General features: G+C 45.0%; 1 protein-coding gene across 1 annotated transcript in view; it reads right to left on the bottom strand.

The window, feature by feature from the left end:
- Positions 1–3,876: 3,876 nt before the first annotated feature.
- Positions 3,877–20,923, bottom strand: part of LOC309564419 (uncharacterized protein) — a gene marked incomplete at its 3' end in the record, with an annotated part of 909,898 nt that continues 892,851 nt past the window's right edge. Inside the window, 4 exon segments of the mRNA XM_082269049.1 lie at positions 3,877–5,645; positions 10,759–10,849; positions 10,993–11,130; positions 11,184–11,297. Of these exon segments, the coding sequence (XP_082125175.1) occupies positions 3,877–5,645; positions 10,759–10,849; positions 10,993–11,130; positions 11,184–11,297 (2,112 nt within the window).

The raw sequence follows: 20,923 nt of genomic DNA, 5'->3' as shown, positions 1-20,923 counted from the left end.
ACACAAGTATATTGTGGCCTCTACACCTCTGACACCAGTGTAACGTGGGCTCTCTACCTTTGATGCAAGTATATCGTGGCCTCTACACCTCTGACACCAGTGTAACGTGGGCTCTCTACCTTTGATGCAGGTATATCGTGGCCTCTACATCTCTGACACCAGTGTAACGTGGGCTCTATACCTTTGACACCAGTGTAATATGGACTCTACACCACCTACACCAGTGTAACATGGACTCTACACCACTGACACCAGCCCAATGCAAGCTTTACACCTCTGACACCAGTGTAACATGGACTCTACACCACTGACACCAGCCCAATGCAAGCTTTACACCTCTGACACCAGTGTAACATGGACTCTACACCACTGACACCATTATAATGTGGGCTCTAAACCACTGACAGAAGTATAACAAGGGCTCTATACCTCTGACACCAGTGCAACGTAGACTTTACAGTTGACACCAGAAGTAGTTGCTAGTGCACCTATATCATGGATCTAGACTCTCTAAGCCTTTGAAACATAAAACTATATGACCACACTAGAGACTCAAACTAAGAAACCCAGAGCTCTTATGCATTCAACAGCAGGACCCCAACAACACACACCACAGGCTCTGGCCGGCAACCTGACTTCTCTGTAGAACTGAATACTAAAGAAGACAAGATGGGAACAATTGGAAAACATTTAGTGGCCCAGGAAACACTTAATTGTACAACATCAGCTTCGAACTAAGAACTACAAGTCTTTCTGCATTCAACAGCAGCACATCAACACCAGGCACCACAGGCTCCAGGCAACAATACAGCTTCTCTGTTAAACTATATACCAACTACACCATGATGCGAAAAATTGAAAAGCATCTGTTGGCTCATGAAACACAAAACTGAGTTTCGTGCATGCAGATTTGAACCCAAAACTTTTTAACTAGAAGACAAGGACACGTTGAACCACATCAATAGCACACAACCAACCATTCTGCAGGCCCTTCTATTTTCCAGGACTTCATACAGGGCCGGTGCTTGACTATTTTACGCCCTAGGCAAGACCAGCTACTTGCGCCCCCCTCAAAAAAAAATAAATAAAAAGGGTAGGGGTTAAAAACTTCTCTATGTCATACCCAGTGACCCTGATCTGATGGTTCCTCCATGTTATGCTGTCGTACCCAGTGACCCCCATATTCCTCCATGTCACACCTGGGGACCCTGATGTCATTCTATGTCACACCCAGGGACCCTGATGTTTTTCCATGTCACATTCTGGGACCCCAATATTTCTTCATGTCTTGCTGTCATACCCACTGACCCCGATGTTCCTCCATGTCACACCCAAGGAACCCCGTGTTCCTCCATGTCATGCTGTCATACCCAGTGACCCCATTGTTCCTATATGTCACACCAGGGGTCCCTGATGTTCCTCCATGTCATACCCGGAGAGACCCTGATGTTTTTCCATGTCACACCTGGGGACCCTGATGTTCCTCCATGTCACACCTGGGGACCTCAATCCACCATGGCACACCCAGGAACCCCAATTCCTCATGGCACACCTGGTGACCCCGAATCCCTGTTACACCCGGTGACCCCTATCCCCCATGTCACACCTGGTGACCCCGATTCCCTTTCACACCAGGGATCCTCCATGTCACACCCAGGGACCCCGATCCCCTCTTCTGGGGACGCTCACTGAGCGGTATGAAGAGAGTGGCCCGCGCTCTGTCCTCCTTCATTGTGATTCCTTTTTCTAGGACACTCCTCTCCTGGACCACAGTGCTCACCACAGCTCCAGCCAAAGAGGATCATCATGCAGGCAGCTCTCCGATGGACTCCCTTCCTGCCTCTTGGGGGTCCCCCCAACATTGAAGGAAAGCCAAGGCTTGGTAGTTCCGCCACTGCCCCAGACACCTAGCATCTTCCTCTGTCCCTTCTTCCTCCCCCACTGCTGCCCCTCCCCTCAGCTCACAGGGATCATTAATAAAGGAGAGTGCTGACTCGTGGCTGCGCCCCTAGGTGGTAATGCGCCCTAGGCGGCTGCCTAGTTTGCCTAGTGGAAGCACCGGCCCTGACTTCATAAATGCAGTGCTCATTTTATGGGTCACAAATCAGTGCTGGGTTAGAGATTCCCTAAGCAGTAAAGCAAAAGGTAAGGGTTACAGATTCCAAAATTAGATGCCAGTGGTGGCTACCATTTTTTTTTATCCTGGCAGGTCACCTTTATGGGTACAGGCTCTGTTAGAAAGCATCAACATGGTCATTGGATGAAAAGCACATCCAGTAGCTGAGTTTATATTGGCCAACAACCAGACTGAGTTGCTATTGCTCCAGTGGCAGAAAGCTATTGGCAGGAGTGCCCATCCGAGGCCAATAAATGCATGTGTCGTTCCGATTAACACAGCGCTCTGCAATACCTAATGAACATATACAGGTGCAACTCATGAAATTAGAATATCATCAAAAAGGTCATTTATTTCAGTAATTCAATTCAAAAAGGTAAACTCATATATTTTATATAGATGTGTTACACACATAGTGATATATTTCAAGCATTTTTTTTAATTTTGAGGATTATGGCTTACAGCCCAAAATTCAGTATCTCAGAAAATTAGAATATTACATAAGACAGAAAAAAAAAAGAATTTTTAATACAGAAATGTTGTCTTAGTGAAAAGTCTGTCCATGTACAGTATAGTATGCACTCAATACTTGGTCGGGGCTCCTTTTGCTTGAATTACTGCATCAATGCATGGAAACGATCAGCCGAGGTGTTATGGAAGTCCGGGTTACTTTGATAGCAGCCTTCAGCTCATCTGCATTGTTGGGTCTGGTGTCTCTCATCTTCCTCTTGACAATCCCCCACAGATTCTCTATGGGGTTTAGGTCAGGCGAATTTGCTGGCCAATCAAGCACAGTGATACCATGATCATGTGACCAGGTTTTGGCAGTGTGGGTGGTGCCAAGTCCCGCTGGAAAATGAAATCAGCCTCTCCATACAGCTGGTCAGCAGAGGGAAGCATGAAGAGCTCTAGAATTTCCTGCTAGAGGGCTGCGCTGACTTTGGACTTGATAAAACACAGTGGACCAACACCAGGAGATGACACGGCTCCCCAAATCATCACCGACTGTGGAAACTTCACACTGGACCTCATGTAACTTGGATTCTGTGCCTCTCCACTCCTCCTCCAGACTCTGGGACTTTGATTTCCAAATGTAATGCCAAATTTTCCACAGTCAGTGATGATTTGGGGAGACGTGTCATCTGCTGGTGGTGGCCCACTGTGTTGTGTCGGTAAACAATACAGAACTCTGTACAGATGGAGCGATCTCTCTGTTTCTCATCCCTGCGAATTACCAGGGAAAGAAGCGCAGTGCAGAATAGCAAAAAATGGCCTGGTCATGAAGGGGGTAAAACCTTCCGGAGCTGAAGTGGTCTTTGATCATACAATTGTCCTACAGATGGAAATGTTTGAGAAACGCAACCACCCTTTTCTGACCAACATCGGCAGGTATGGGTTCTCTGTTGTCTACTTATAGTTGGTCTCACTTTGAAACCTTTCCCGCACTGCGAACCTTTAAAAGGACGCCCAACCCATGGGACTTCTCTGGAGTGGAAGAAGGTCTACTTTCCAAGTGAAACCTTTCCCACACTCTGAACACGACAAAAAGACGCTCAACCATGTGACTTCTCTGGAGTGGAGGAAGGTCTACTTTCCAAGTGAAACCTTTCCCGTACTCTGAACACGGCAAAAAGACGCTCACCCATGTGAATTCTATGGAATTTATATAATGAAGTAATTTATTATTTTAAGAGAAACCATCTCATATTCTGAGAAAGAAAAAGGACGCTTCCCCTTCTTCCAGGGTGAAAACATTTTCCTCACACTGAACTGTAAAAAGGATGCTCTCCTGTGTGGTTTTTCTGGTGTACAAGAAGGTATTCTTTCCGAGTAAAAGATTTCCCGCACTCTGAACATGAAAAAGGGCGCTCATCCATGTGAATTTTCTGATGTCTAAGAAGGTGCTCTTTCCGAGTGAAACTTTTCCCACACTCCGAACATGAAAAAGGGCGCTCACCCATGTGAATTCTCTGATGTCTAAGAAGGTGCTCTTTCTGAGTAAAACATTTCCCGCACTCTGCACATGAAAAAGGACGCTCTCCTGTGTGGCATCTCTGGTGTAGAAGAAGGGTTTCTTTACAAGTAAAAGATATCCCGCACTCTGAACATGAAAAAGAGCGCACGTCTGTGTGCATTTTCTGATGTAGGAGAAGACTTGGTCTCCAAATGAAACTTTTCCCGCACTCCGAACATGTAAAAGGACGCTCGCCCGTGTGTTTTCTCTGATGTGTTAGGAGGTTTTCTTTCCGAGAGAAACGTTTTCCACACTCGGAACATGAAAACGGTTGCTCACCAGTGTGACTTCTCTGATGTCTGAGAAGTTTTTCTTTCCAAAAGAAACATTTCCCGCACTCTACACATGAAAAAGGACGCTCTCCTGTGTGGCTTCTCTGGTGTATGAGAAGGTCTCCTTTCTGCATGAAACATTTCCCGCACTCTGAACATGAAAAAGGGCGCTCACCCGTGTGAATTTTCTGGTGTATAAGAAGGTGCTCTTTGCGAGTGAAACTTTTCCCGCACTCTGAACAGGAAAAAGGACGCTCTCCTGTGTGAGTTCTCTGATGTCTGAGAAGCCTTTCTTTCTGAGTGAAACTTTTCCCGCACTCCGAACATGAAAAAGGACGCTCGCCCGTGTGACTTCTCTGATGTGTTAGGAGGTTTCCTTTCAGACTGAAACTTTTTCCACACTCTGAACATGAAAACGGTTGCTCACCAGTGTGACTTCTCTGGTGTGTGAGAAGTTTTCCTTTCCGATTGAAACATTTCCCGCACTCTGCACATGAGAAAGAATGCTCTCCTGTGTGGCTTCCCTGGTGGGTGAGAAGGTCTCCTTTCTGCATGAAACATTTCCCACACTCTGCACATGAAAAAGGACGCTCCCCAGTGTGGCTTCTCTGGTGTGTATGAAGGCTCTCTTTGCGTCTGAAACCTTTCCCGCACTCTGAACAGGAAAAAGGACACACCCCAGTGTGAATTCTCTGATGTGTTTGAAGGCTTTGTTTCATAGTGAAACATTTCCCGCACTCTGAACATGAAAAAGGACACTCACCCGTGTGTTTTCTCTGATGTGTTAGGAGGTTTTCTTTCTGAATGAAACATTTTCCACACTCTGAACATGAAAAAGGACGCTCCCCAGTGTGACTTCTCTGGTGTGTGAGGAGTCTTCTTTTCTGAGTGAAACATTTCCCGCACTCTGCACATGAGAAAGGACGCTCTCCTGTGTGGCTTCTCTGGTGTTCGATAAGTACATATTTTCGAGAGAAACACTTCCCGCACTCTGAACATTGAAATGGACGCTCACACGTTGGGGTCTCTTGTTCTACATCTTCAGAACGCAGGGATCCGTTATCCTCCATGTGCAGATCTAAATCACTAGAAGATCTTTGAGGATCGGATTTATCAGAAGATCTCTCCGCACTGCCAAGTGCGGGACATGCTTTGCTGGTAACATTATGTGATTTATCAAAGGAGTCTTCAGGATTAGAGGAAGCCAACGGTCTATTCACACAGTAAGGTCTGTGATGTGTATCTGGAGGAATATGGATTGCTCCTAGGGAAGATTTTACAATGCCATTTTCTGTCTTACAATCCAAAGACTGAATAGGATTTTCTTCTGAGGAATTCCAGACATGGCGTCCATCTGTGTGAAAGAAGAATATTATTCATTATAAAACCTCATTCATTCTTCATGTTTTATGTCTCATCTGTTGGTCAAGTGGTCAGCAGCTTCACAGAAACATCATTACAGCAATATCAATTAGAGACCAAAACAGCCACAACACACTGGTGATGTTATACTATGAAAAAGACACCGAAGACCTCAACCTCATTTATTGGGGACATTGAGGAATGGAGATGAACCTTCCATATGGTGTACAGTATCTCCTCCTCATTTGTTGGGAACATGACGTTATATTGAGGAATGGAGATGGACGTTTCATATGGTGTACAGTATCTCCTCCTCATTTGTTGGGAACATGACGTTATATTGAGGGATGGAGATGGACGTTTCATATGGTGTACAGTATCTCCTCCTCATTTGTTGGGAACATGACGTTATATTGAGGAATGGAGATGGACCTTTCATATGGTGTACAGTATCTCCTCCTCATTTGTTGGGAACATGACGTTATATTGAGGAATGGAGATGGACCTTTCATATGGTGTACAGTATCTCCTCCTCATTTGTTGGGAACATGCCGTTATATTGAGGAATGGAGATGGACCTTTCATACGGTGTACAGTATCTCCTCCTCATTTGTTGGGAACATGACGTTATATTGAGGAATGGAGATGGACCTTTCATATGGTGTACAGTATCTCCTCCTCATTTGTTGGGAACATGACGTTATATTGAGGAATGGAGATGGACCTTTCATATGGTGTACAGTATCTCCTCCTCATTTGTTGGGAACATGACGTTATATTGAGGAATGGAGATGGACCTTTCATATGGTGTACAGTATCTCCTCCTCATTTGTTGGGAACATGCCGTTATATTGAGGAATGGAGATGGACCTTTCATACGGTGTACAGTATCTCCTCCTCATTTGTTGGGAACATGACGTTATATTGAGGAATGGAGATGGACCTTTCATACGGTGTACAGTATCTCCTCCTCATTTGTTGGGAACATGACGTTATATTGAGGAATGGAGATGGACCTTTCATATGGTGTACAGTATCTCCTCCTCATTTGTTGGGAACATTAAGGCTCCATGTACACGGGACGTTAGAAAAAACGTCCTGCAAAGCTAGTTCTGACGCCGGGAAAAAGCAGCTGTTAAACGTGCTTTCAGTAGCTTTTTCCATTTGAGTTATTGCACGTTTGGCCACGTTGCTTTTAGCAGCGTTTTTTCTGCCTCCATTCAAAATCAATGGTTCCCTATGGGAGCCTATTGATTTGAATGGAAGTCGCACTGCAAGTCGGATCAGGATGATCCGACTTGCGGCGCGACTTGCACTGTGAGAATCTTGAGGGGGAACTCCACGCCAAAATGGGAAAAAAACTGCGTGGGGGTCCCCCCCAGGTTCCAAACCAGGCCCTTCGGGTCTGGTATGAAATTTGAGGGTAGCCCCGCCCCCTCATGTCACAGATGACGTCAAAGGGGAAAGGGGGCTTTGTTAAAGGGGGCTTCCAGATGCCGATGAGCCCCCTGCCCGCAGACCCCCACAACCACCGGCCAGGGGGGCAAGGTGCTTTGAGGTGGGGGGCAGGGCCAGATTAACATAGGGGCTATTGGAGCTGCAGCTCCAGGCCCCTACCTTTTATATAGGCCCCGGGTTGGCCATATTCACTGTTACCGCTCTTCTGTCACTTGTAAACACAGAAGTCTGGCTTCTATGCTCGCTTCCCCAGGCAGCTCCCTCAGAACCTCCCCACACAGCACGAAGGCCGGACAAGGAGGGACAGTTGCCGATGCATGGATGTGTTTATGGGCTTCAGAGACAGCATCCCATGTTGAATTAGGCATGCATGGCTGCACCCTTCCTCCTCTGGGTGCATGCCAAGGCACGGCCCTTAAGGCCCTTCAAAATCCTCAGCACCAAGCCCATGATGCTCTTAATCCGGCCCTGGTGGGGGGTGCAGAGCTCCCCCTGCCCCAAAGCACCAACACCCCCCCATGTTGAGGGCATGTGGCCTGGTATGGTCCAGGGGGGTTGGGGCCGCTCGCTCGTCCCCTCCCCCTTCCTGCCCTACCAGGCTGCATGCTCGGATAAGGGTCTGGTATGGATTTTGGAGGGGACCCCACGCCTTTTTTCGGCGTGGGGCTACCCTCAAATTCCATACCAGACCCAAAGGGCCTGGTTTGGAACCTGGGGGGGGACCCCCACGCAGTTTTTTTCCATTTTTGGCGTGGAGTTCCCCCTCAAGATTCTCACAGTGCAAGTCACGCCGCAAGTCGGATCCGACTTGCGGTGCGACTTCCATTGAAATCAAAAGGCTCCCATAGGGAACCATTGATTTTGAATGGAAGAAACAAAACATAACGTGGCTGAACGTAGGTTCATCAAGTTCGGTCACGTTTAGTCACGTTCGGCCGTGTTTCTGCGTTTGAAACGCCAGGAAACACACGTTCGAACGCAAATAATTGCGTTCCAAAAAACGTCCCTGAACTCAACTGCCTGCAAATGACTGTAAACGACCCTGTGTACATGGACAGATAAGATAAAATGTAGATGGGTTCAGGGGCTTCTGAAAAAAACCCCTAACTGCTCCTAAACGGCCATTTACAACGTCCCGTGTACATGGAGCCTAAGTAGTTCAGTGACTGCAAAGAACTGAAAAATGATCTACTGTATAGTGTACAATATCTCGGCCTCCTTTGGTGGGCACATTGGGTGGTGGGGGTTGGTATGCTGATGAATTTTTTTATACAGCATTATAAAAAATTGCTGGGAAATTCTTTGTTAGATAAGAATATATATTTTTTTGTCAAATAGGTTTAAGAATAGACAGAGGTGCCAAAGGCAGAGTAATTTATTCTACGTAAAGTCTGTAATTCAGGACAAAGCCCAGGAACAAATCTGTGTAAATTTGTCGTCACTTCAAAATAACTCAACACACAGCCATTAATGTCTAAACTGCTGGCAACAAAAGTGAGTACATCCCTAAGTGAAAGTGTCCAAATTGGGCCCAAAGTGTCAATACTTTGTGTGGCCACCATTATTTTCCAGCACTGCCTTAATCCTCTTGGGCACGGAGTTCACCAGAGCTTCACAGGTTGCCAATGGAGTCCTCTTCCACTCCTCCATGATGACACCAGGAAGCTAGATGATGTTAGAGACCTTGCGCTCCTCCAACTTCCATTTGAGGATGCCCCACAGATGCTCAATAGGGTTTAGGTCTGGAGACATGCTTGGCCAGTCCATCACCTTTACCCTCAGCTTCTTTAGCAAGGCAATGGTCGTCTTGGAGGTGTGTTTGGGGTTGTTATCCTGTTGGAATACTGCCCTGCGGCCCAGTCTCTGAAGGGAGGGGATCATGCTCTGCTTCAGTATGTCACAGTACATGTTGGCATTCATGGTTCCCTCAATGAACTGTAGCTCCCCAGTGCCGGCAGCACTCATGCAGCCCCAGACCATGACACTCCCACCACCATGCTTGACTGTAGGCAAGACACACTTGTCTTTGTACTCCTCACCTGGTTGCCACCACACACGCTTGACACGATCTGAACCAAATAAGTTTATCTTGGGCTCATCAGACCACAGGACATGGTTCCAGTAATCCATGTCTTTAGTCTGCTTGTCTTCAGTAAACTGTTTGCAGGCTTTCTTGTGCATCATCTTTAGAAGAGGCTTCCTTCTGGGATGACAGCCATGCAGACCAATTTGATGCAGTGTGCGGCGTATGGTCTGAGCATTGACAGGCTGACCCCCCCCCCCCCACCCCTTCAACCTCTGCAGCAATGTTGGCAGCACTCATACGTCTATTTCCCAAAGACAACCTCTGGATATGACGCTGAGCACGTGCACTCAACTTCTTTGGTGGATCATGGCGAGGTCTGTTCTGAGTGCAACCTGTCCTGTTAAACTGCTGCATGGTCTTGGCCACCGTGCTGCAGCTCAGTTTCAGGGTCTTGGCAATCTTCTTATAGCCTAGGCCATCTTTATGTAGAGCAGCAATTCTTCTTTTCAGATCCTCAGAGAGTTCTTTGCCATGAGGTGCCATGTTTAACTTCCAGTGACCAGTATGAGGGAGTGAGAGCGATAACACCAAATTTAACACACCTGCTCCCCATTCACACCTGAGACCTTGTAACACTAACTAGTCACATGACACCAGGGGAGAGAAAATGGCTAATTGGTTCCTATTTGTACATTTTCACTTAGGGGTGTACTCACTTTTGTTGCCAGCGGTTTACACATTAATGGCTGTGTGTTGAGTTATTTTGAAGGGACGGCAAATTTACACTGTTATACAAGCTGTACACTCACTACTTTACATTGTAGCAAAGTGTTATTTCTTCAGTGTTGTCACATGAAAAGATAGAATAAAATATGTACAAAAATGTGAGGGGTGTACTTCTGTGAGATACTGTATGTTCCCTATGAGTAAGCTCTAGTTATAGTGGAACGTCTTGGGGTGATCCAGGTGGAACGGTTTGTATGTTGAAGAGTTGAATAAACTTGAACAAGGATTTTAAAAGTCAGCGGCTTCCTCTCTACTTTGTGATTTTTTTTTTGGATGGATTCTTTGTAGTGGCCACCAACCGCTAGGAACCAGATCTCTGAGTCGGATGATTTGTGGTGATGATTGCCTGCATTGGAAGATTATCTCCTGTATCGCATCACAATATGACTTACCTGTCCCAACATCTAGAGAAGTTTCCTCCATTTTAATATTCATCCTCACTCCAACCTCCTCCACAGACTGCTGCTCACCCCTCGCAAACATCTCTTCCTCTTCAGCTTTAACATCACTCGCCCCCTCACCCTAAAGCAACAGAATGATTTAAAATCTTCATTCCCTGAGCACTGAAAGCTAAAAATAACATAAATAATATAATTTCGCGCAGCTTGGAGATTCAGACGCTTTGTTCCACCTACCTGATGATGGTGAGGGATGGTGTGACCTTCCTGTGTGGAATCCTGGGAATACAGAGGACGGGGACATCTCTCTGGTGGGTTTCTATCACTGCATGGCTCCATTATAACCTCCTTGTATCCTTCTGAAAACTCCTCTTTCTCTTCTCTAACAAGGATTTTACAATATTTCAGATCTTCGCTCTGTGTTTAATAATTAAAAAATAGCTTCAATGTTTATAAATCGACTGACACACAGACCCACATGTTAAGTTGAGCATTCTTCCATCTGACGATGATGGTTGTCTGTTATTGGATAATGTCCCAGAATTCCCAGCACCGCTCACCTCTGATGTCAGTAGCTCAGTGATCCTCTTGGTGACTTCTAGAATCTTCCACTTGTGGTGCCTCTTAGGAGTCAGGGAGTAAAGTGGAGGCACTGTGATGGTTGTATGGTCACCAGACTTCTTGACAACAGGGAAACTCTGTAATGAAACAGAAATAAAGATGTTGAGTGACCTCTCAGAATCCTCCTCACCTCTCCGGTCAGCAGGTAGATGATCTTCAGGACGAGGTCTAATATCCTCCCAGTCAAGTTTTCTTCGTCCATCTTCATTGAGGTGGTCATGTGATCTATACAGGACTCTCCTCTCTGTAGGACGGGAAATAATCTGAGAAATATTTGAAATTTAGGGCTCTGTACTTTACAGCCCACATCAATTGATCATTGTCTTTAGTTTTATAATCACCAATCGTTCCATGAATTATTGTCACGGATCTCTAAATCTACCGACAGCGGTGATTGCTATCACTCGGAGTGCCTCTAGCTAGATATTATTATATATACTTTATTATATTTTATATGTGTCTGGGTATTACTATATACATATTATACATTTATTCTACGTATGTTGGTAGACCCTATTACTGATATATTTGTAGGACATCACATTGACTATGGAGGAAGAGGACGGACATGACGGGGGGAGGGGGGGTTACTGTGTGTAAATAGAAAATAATATCTCCACTGCTGCCAGTCCCAGCAATGTCTTCTCTCGACTTCCTCCCAACTCACCTTTGACCCGGAACTTCCTGTTTATCTGTATGTGGGGGACATTATGCATTGTTCCAGTGATTGCAATGATATAATTAGTCCACCCAAAAAAACATTTCAGTGTTTGGTATATTCTGGAGAGTTAAACCCCTTCACAGCTTCTTATATATCTCAGACATTCTGTTGGTGAGGTTTTGGCACCGAGTTCCTGAGCCTACTCCGCCAGTGAGCCCATTATGATGGGTTCCCTCCATTCCATTCATCTTTATTCCATGTCTCTCAGTCCCCTTCCCATCCTCCTTCCTTTCATGTTTCTTGGTCATCCAGCTATCCTCCTTCTTTCCATGTCTCTCAGTGATCCACCTATCCTCCTTCTTTCCATATCCGTCAGTCACATTCCCATCTTCCTTCCTTCCATGTTTCTTAGTCACATTCCCATCTTCCTTCCTTCCTTCCATGTTTCTTAGTCACATTCCCATCCTCCTTCCTTCCATATATCTAAGCCACATTCCCTTCCTCCTTCTGTCCATGTCTTCCAGTCACATTCCAATCCTCCTTCCTTCCATGTCTTTTAGCCATGCTTTAGCCAGGAGGATGGGAGTGTGACTGGAAGACATGGAGGGGAAGGAGGATGGGAGTGAGTCTGAGAGATATGGAAGGAAGGATGGTGGAAGCGTGACTGTTAGACATGGAAAAAAAAGAGGGTGGGCAGGGAACTGAGAGACATGGAAGGAACGAGGGTGGGAATATGACTTAGAGACATGGAGGGGGTGGAGGATGACGGTGAGGCTGAGAGATATGGAAGGAAGGATGACTGAAGCGTGACTGTGAGACATGGAAAGAAAGAGGGTGGGCAGGGGCTGAGAGACATGAAGGATAAGAGGATGGGAATATGACAAAGAGACGTTGAAGGAAGAATAACAGGAGGTGGACTGTAAGACGTGGAAGATAGGAATGTGACTGGAAGCCATGGAATAAACAAGGATAGGAGGATAACCAAGAGACATGAAAGGAAGGAGGACGGGTATGTGACTGAGATATTGTTCGAAGGAGGATGACCAAGAGACATGGAAGATAGGAGGGATGGAATGTGACTGAGAGACATGGAAGGAAGGAGGATTGGACTGAGGCTGAGAGACATGAAAGAAATGAGGATGTGAATGTGCTTGTGAAAAATGGAAGGAAAGAGAATGGGAATGTGACTGAGGAATGTGTAAGGAAGAAGGATGGGAATGTGACTGAAAGACATGGAATGAAGGAGGGTAAGAGAATAACCAAGAGACATGAAATGAAGTAGGGCATGAATGTGACTGAGGAGCATGGAAGGATGGAGGACAGGAATATAACTGAAAGACATAGAATGAAGGAGGATAGCAGGATAACCAAGAGATGTGAAAGGAAAGAATACATGAATGTGACCGAGGGACATGGACTGAAGGAGGATGGGAATAAAACTGAAAGACATGGAATAGGATAGAGGATAGGAGGATGACTGAGAGATATAGAAGGACTAAGGGCGGAAATGTTTTGAAGATAAATGGATGGAAGAAGGATGCCTGAGAGAAATAGAAGGAAGGAGGAAGGAAGTGAGGCTGAGAGACACGGAAGGAAGAAAGGAATGTGACTGGAAGAATATGGAAGGAAGGAGGATGGGAATGTCACTAAGGGGCATGGAAGGAAGGCTTACAGGAATATGACTGAAATACATGGAATAAAGGAGGATAAGAGGATAATCAAGAAACATGGAAGGAGGGAGGACATGAATGTGACTTCGGGACATGGAAGGAAGGAGGATAGGAATATGATTGAATTACATGGAATGACAGAGGATCAGAGGATGGCTGAGAGACACAGAAGGAAGGAGGATGGGAATGCATTGAAGATGTAGGGATGGAAGGAGAATGACAGAGACATGGAGAAGGGCGTTGACCCCAAGGAAGCTGACCGAGTACGATTCGACCAAGTGCTACAAGGGGCTCGACCAAATCATCCCATTGTTTTGAAGCTGCTATTGAAAGGAGTTAAAGATACCCCTACCTATCCTGAACATATGAGGGAGGTGAGAGAGGAAGAAGCCCTGTTGGAGGAAAAAAGTCAAGGAACGAAGGACCTGTTGAACAATGAGGGAAGAAGAGAGAGGGCTGCCGCTCGACTGGTGAGAGTGGAGAATAGCCTATATGAAGATAAAAGCGACGTTGAGCTGGAAGTGACTCATCAGGAAGACGCCGTGGAGAAAAAACGGCCAGATGATGGGCCACACTCTACTGATCTGATGTTTAAGGTGGCTCAAGCACAAACTCAGATGTGTCAAACCCTCATGCAAGTAATGGAAGATCAAGGGAAAGTTTCTGAGCCTAGGAAGCCCTTTAAAGGATCGAACCTCTTTCCTTCTCGAGACAAGAGATGTGTCGCATGTGGAGAGATGGGACATTTCCGTGCTCAGTGCCCAAGGAGAGGAATGAGCCCTGAAATGAAGGAAGAATTATTAAGGGCGTTACAGACGTTTTTTCCAATAAGAAGGCGGAAAACTTCAGGGGACCTCAGTGAAGGAGCTAATTGAGAGTCCGTCTGAAAGCCTGAGCTCCAGTAATTACTATAAGAGTCATAGCTACCGCGGGGTGGGGTCTGCTTTCCTGCCTTCCCCCAATGCTTTGCTAAACTTATGGGGGTCACCTGATTCTGGGGGAGAGACACAGGAGGTTGATGCCTCCACTCCAGCCCAAGAGAAGATTATGTGGATTCCAAGGACCAAGTCAGTTCAAGTACAGACTGTGGAATTTCCCCAGAAAATTGAACCCAAGAGGGTAAGGAACCCTAAACCGAAAGCCTGTCAGAAGCTGTCTGAGCCTAATAAAGGGATTGTGCCAAAGAGGTTGGTGGGACCATCCCCCTTTGTATCACTACAAGTAGAAGGCACCTACACTAAGGCTTTGCTGGACACGGGTGCGCAAGTGACGTTGCTCTATCGAGATTTCTACTTGAAACACTTGAACCACATCCCCCTATGCAAGCTGGAAGAATTGGAAATTTGGGGCTTGGGCCCTAAGAAATTCCCTTATGATGGGTACATTCCTGTGAAGATCTCCTTCCAACCTTCTCTTGGGGTGAAGATGGAGGTTTTTGACACCTTGGCTGTTGTGTGTCCAAAACCCCCTGGTGCTAAGCAAAATTCCCTTATCATCGGGACCAATACGGATCTGGTCCGAAGAATGCTCACCCCGTTGGCTGTGAAGGGTTCACCAGAGGAAGAGGTGCATCCTCAGTTGAGACAGGCATTTCAGCGGGTGCTGCAGGAACAGAAGACCCCTGTTGAGGGAGTGGGGAAACTTTGGCAGTTGGACACCAGAGAACGGGTGTTACAGCCAGGTGAACAGGCCTATGGTGAAGCTGTCTTGGGATCAACCAGGCCCATTTGTAATGTTGGAAGGTGATCTTTTGGGCGAAGACAGCGGGTTTGAGTTGGTCCCTGAAATAGTCCCGACAAGAGTTTTGAGGAACAACGGTAGCAAAGTCCCTGTTAGTGTCCGGAATGTCATGACACAGCCTGTCAGTCTGAAATTTCGGATTGGTATTGGGGCGGTTGAAAGCTGTCTTACAAAGAAAATGGCCTCTGCCCCCACCTATAACTGGCCTTCATAGCAAAGAACACATGGAAGGGCAACGCACATGAGACAAACAAAGATAAAAATTCCCAGTTCAATTTGCGAACCAGTTCGCTTACCAACCAAATTAACCTGTCTAACAGTTCGCGTCAAAACAGGGGTTTAGTTAGCACACATTTGCAAACGCATGTGTAAGCTGCAGGGCCACTCAAGGGCACCCTGTATTACCTGCAGTCCTAACTCTTGTAAATTTATGAGAGTCTTCACAGTGGAAGCTCATGCAAGCTAATGGAGAAATTCTCCTTACCCAAAAATAAAGTAGTAAGGAAAGTTAGAGGAGTGGGGGGTGTCACACCTTTATTTTTGTACATTCGATTTTAAGCCTCTGGAAGGGTTAACAGAGGAAGAATCTGTCGTGCTTTGTCCTGCAGCACAGCTGTCATGGAGTGACTAGCTAAAGTCTGCAATGTGATCTTTTGCCTCTCTCCCTGGACGCTGTAAAAGCCGCATTCCTTTCAGAGAGCGCAGAAAATAATCTTTTACGGTCGGTCGATGTTACGTTCTGCATACCCATACACTGATAGCAATCTTGTTTATCGAATTTATCGTTTTTAACCACTTTAAGAACAGACGATGTGGCTGCTCAATGACCAGGCCCTATTTTGCGATTCGGCAACTGCGTTACTTTAACGGACAATTGCACGGCCGTGCGACGCTGTACCCCAAACGAAATTGGCGTCCTTTTTTTCCCCACAAATAGAGCTTTCTTTTGGTGGTATTTGATCACCTGTGTGATTTTTTTTTTATTTGTACTATAAATAGAGCGACAATTTTGAAAAAAAATATATATTTTTCACATTCTGCTATAGGACATTCCCAAAAAAAAAAAAAAAAAAACAATTTAAAATCAAAATTTTTTAACATTTTAGGTCAATTTGTTTTCTGCCACATATTTTTGGTAAAAAAATCGCAATAAGCTTATTTTGATTGGTTTGCGCAAAAGTTATTGCATTTACTAACTACGGGAAAGTTTATGTCATTTTTATTGTTTTTTTTTTTTTACTAGTAATGGCGGCGTTCAGCGATTTTTTGCAGGACTGCGACATTGCGGCGGACAGATCGGACCCCTGACTGACATTTTTGACACTTTTGTGGGTACCAGTGACATTACTACAGTAATCAGTGCTAGAAATATGCACAGTTACTGTAATATTGACACTGGCAGGGAAGGGGTTAACTGTATTGGTGATCAAGGAGTTAAATGTGACCCTAGGGGCATGATTCTTACTGTAGGGGGGCGGGGTTAAACCCCTTGATCACCAACAAAGTTAACCCCTTCCCTACCAGTGTCATTATTACAGTAACAATGCATATTTTCAACACTGATTACTGTAGTAATGTCACTGGTGTCCCCAAAAGTGTCAAAAATGTCAGTTAGCGGTCCGATCTGTCCGCCGCAATGTCGCAGTCCTGCAAAAAATTAATAAATCGCAAATCGCCGCCATTACTAGTAAAAAAAAAAAAAAAACAATAAAAATGACATAAATCTTTCCCGTAGTTAGTAAACACAATCAAAATACGCTTATTGCGATTTTTTTTTTTTTTACCAAAAATATGTAGCAGAAAACAAATTGGCCTAAAATGTTAAAAAATTTAGATTTTTAAATTTTTTTTTTTTGAGAATTTCATATAAAAGAACGTGAAAAATATTGTTATTTTTTCAAAATTGTGGCTCTTTTTTTGTTTATAGCGCAAAAAATAAAAATCGCTCAGGTGATCAAATACCACCAAAAGAAAGCTCTATTTGTGGGTAAAAAAGGACGTCAATTTCGTTTGGGTACAGCGTCGCATGACCGCGCAATTGTCCGTTAAATTTACGCAGTGCCGAATTGCAAAATAGGGCCTGGTCATTGAGCAGCCAAATCCTCCGGGGCTAAAGTGGTTAACCATTCTATTTTATCTGCATATATATAAACAAACACACTCACCCTTGTTAAAGAATGACAGTCTTGAGCGCGCTTAATGAAAAACAAGAGATGAGGAATGTCTTTTCTTTGCCTTTGCTTTGTTCTTTGTCCTTTCTTTTGTTTTCTGTCCTTGGATTTCTGTCTTCAATATTCAGAATCCGACTTCCAAACTTGCCTCACCGAAGACAATATCTGCAATATTTTCCAGGTAGGCTTTTTAAAATAATAACGTGAAATTCAGTTTCAATAAAAGCCGTTTCCTCGGGCCTCCAACCCGATATCCTGTGAGAACGTCTCACGTATCTGGCTAGCAATCTCTTGGCCCGGAACTATAAACCTTGGAAGACAACTCCACGTACGTAACGTTAGGATTTACCTTGTCCTTTATCCCGAAAGTCCTGCCTGGATTTGAAATCCTTGAAGAAAGCTGTCCAGATGACAATGTCAATCAACCGTGGACCAGCTGGGTCTTTTTTTTTTTTCTTCCGCTTGCTAACTGCAAGTCTGCAGCTGGTGAGAAAGACAGAAACTCACCTCCTTGTAGCAGGATCGACAACTGGGTGTCAAAGACAGACTTCTTTCCAGGGTGGCAATCTCCACCAGGATGTTAAAAATAGACTTCTCAGCTGTCACGACTCTTTTTTTGGTAAAGTTGTTTATTCAGCAAAGCAAGCAAGCATATGTTACATAGATTAGATGGATAGATGAATGAATAGTTGAATGAATGGATCTCTTCAGCATCAAGCCTCAAAAGGAGAGGAGACGCAAGTGTTACATCAGAGTAAGGTGGAAATTCTCCTCCTCTGGATACCATTTCAATTGGCCAATCTTTTATACTGTTTTAAGTTCAATCTTAGCAAAAACTATCTTCCCAAGAAGGTAGTTCTCCTAAATGTAAAAGTAACCTCCCATTCTTAACATATATGTTCTTGACACATAACTCCTCCCAACATCCTAACATAGACACTAAAATCTCAGAATAGAAATACATACATAGCAAGATGGATTCTCTGTCCTTGTCAAAGTCATAATGAACTAACCTTCGTAAGAACATTATTACAATATGTTTCTAACGCCCCGTTTCCACTGAGCGGTTCAGTTCGGTCAGCACTTTTTGCCGTTTCCATTGTCAAAAGTTGTAAATGGTACCCTAATTCCGAACCGTACCGTACCGTACCACTTTTTCGGTACCCTTTCATTGGGCAAGGACTGGCGGGAGCCCCAGCAACCTTTCAGCGTCTTATGGAGAATACAGTGAGAGATATGCACCTGATTGAGGTCCTTGTGTACCTTGATGATATTATTGTCTTTGGGAAGACATTAGAGGAACATGAGGCTACTCCTTATCACCCTCAAGGGGATCCTCAACCTGAAAGGTTCAATTGTACGTTGTTGAACATGCTGGGGACCTTGCCCTATGAGAAAAAACAACATTGGGGTGAATATGTTTCGTTGCTAGTCCATTTTTACAATAGCACTGTCACTGACTCTACCGGTTTTTTTCCCTACTTGTTGATGTTTGCAAGAGAGGCCCGATTACCTATAGAATTGTCCTTTGGGACTTCATCTGACCATACCTCACAAACTTAATTTAACCACTTTAAGACCGGAAGATTGTCCTGCCTAATGATAAGGCCCAATTTTGCGATTTGGCATTGTGTTATTTTAACGGACAATTGCACGGCCGTGCGATGCTGTACCCAAATGAAATTGACGTCCTTTTTTTCCCACAAATAGAGCTTTCTTTTGGTGGTATTTGATCACCTGTACGATTTTTATTTTTTGCGCTATAAACAAACAAAGAGCGACAATTTTGGGAAAAAAAAATATATTTTTCACATTCTGCTATATAACATTCCCCCCAAAAAATGTAAAAATCAACATTTTTGGCCAATTTGTTTTCTGCTACATATTTTTGGATTAAAAAAAAATCGCAATAATCGTGTTTTTATTGGTTTGCGCAAAAGTTATTGCGTTTACTATCTACGATTTTGTCATTTTTTTTTTTTTTTTTTTACTAGTAATGGCAGCAATCTGCGACATTTCGCCGGACAAATCGGACCCCTGACATTTTTGGGGGTACCAGTGACATTACTACAGTAATCAGTGCTAAAAATATGCACTGTTACTGTAATAATGACACTGGCAGGGAAGGGGTTAATACTATGGGTGATCAAGGGGTTAAATGTAAGCCTAGGGGAGTGATTCTAACTGTGGGGGGGTTGGGCTTGTGAGATGACCATAGAGACATGCGATCCTATATAGCAGGATCGCATGGTCCCTGTGATCATGTCAGGGAGAAGGACGGACGGCTGTATTTACATCAGCCATCCGTCCTCTGTCAGTGGGGAGAGATCGCCTATGTCAGGCAGCAATCGGAGCTGCCTGACACTCGCGCCAGCTTCACCACTGACGAGCAGGGACGGGAGCGCGCCGCTGGCGGTGCACGCTTGCCCCCTAGCTCCTCCCAGACGAGCGCCATACATGTGCGGGACTTTGCCTGGGAGAGCTGACCCGCCGTCGTACATCTGCGGCGGCTGGTCGGCAAGTGGTTAAAGGCTATGTTGATCAATTGCGACGGAATTTGCAGCAAGTTTATGAAAAGGCCATGGAGGCATCTGCTATTCGGGAACAGTGGAACAAGAAAAGTTTTGACTTGAAAGTAAGGGTCCAGGATTTGCAACCGGGGGATAGGGTCCTTATGCGAAATTTGGGGGTGCCTGGAAAGCATAAGCTGGCTGATCGTCGGCGCTCCCAGCCCTTTGTTGTTCACAAAAAGCTCCCTGGTTTGCCTGTGTATCAGATTCACCTGGAAAACAAAGTGGGGCCTCTTAAAACGTGGCATAGAAATCATTTGCTACCTACTACTGAAGCAGTTAGAACATCGATGGATTGTGCTGAGGAAGAAAGTGTCTCCAGAGTCCCAAAATTGCGGCCTAGACCTTCACAGGATTCTCAGGCTTCTGATTTATTGGAGGAGGAGGAGGATGGTGAAGATGAAGGGGTTATTTTTGACTGGTAGTGGCCATCATCTGAGAAAGATTCCACTCCAGGGGTCCTTCCACCAATCATTGACTGGCCTTCGGCCCCACTTCCTGAGAGGAAACAAACTCCAGAACCCACTACATCTACTATTGTGACTGAGTCGGAACCTTTAAAAGGGGAAGAGGTAATCAGGATTACCGAAAGTCAGCCAATTGGTGAAGGTGTTCCTGTCGTTCTCTCCTCTTCTGAGGGCTCATGGAAGATTTAACTCACTCCCCTGCTGAGGATTTGGAGGCTCAGGCTGATTAGCAGGGTTTGGAAGTGTCTGACTCAAGGGGAGAAGAAAGTTCTGACAAACCTAGATAATCGCCAATCAGTTACAATCCTCGGGAAGTGGAGAGCGGTTCGGAATCTAATGGTGGGATGACGTTAAGACTAAGAAGAGAAATAAATCCACCAAAGAGACTGACCTATAATACTTTGGGAGAGAGCTCTGAATAACAAATTACAACAGCTCAAAGACCTACTCAAGTAGCTGCCTCTTCTGTTGTAGTTTTCAACTAAGGAGATTCTATTCTACCCTCTGACACTGTACCACCAACCTTTTACTAGCCTTTTGTGAGAGTGACCCAGACCTTTCAGACAATTTGTACAATCAACAGATAGTACT

This window comes from Pelophylax lessonae, assembly GCF_965119305.1.
Source record: "Pelophylax lessonae genome assembly, chromosome: 9".
NCBI classification, from domain to species: Eukaryota; Metazoa; Chordata; class Amphibia; order Anura; family Ranidae; genus Pelophylax; species Pelophylax lessonae.
This window is presented reverse-complemented; position numbering and strand designations above follow the sequence as displayed.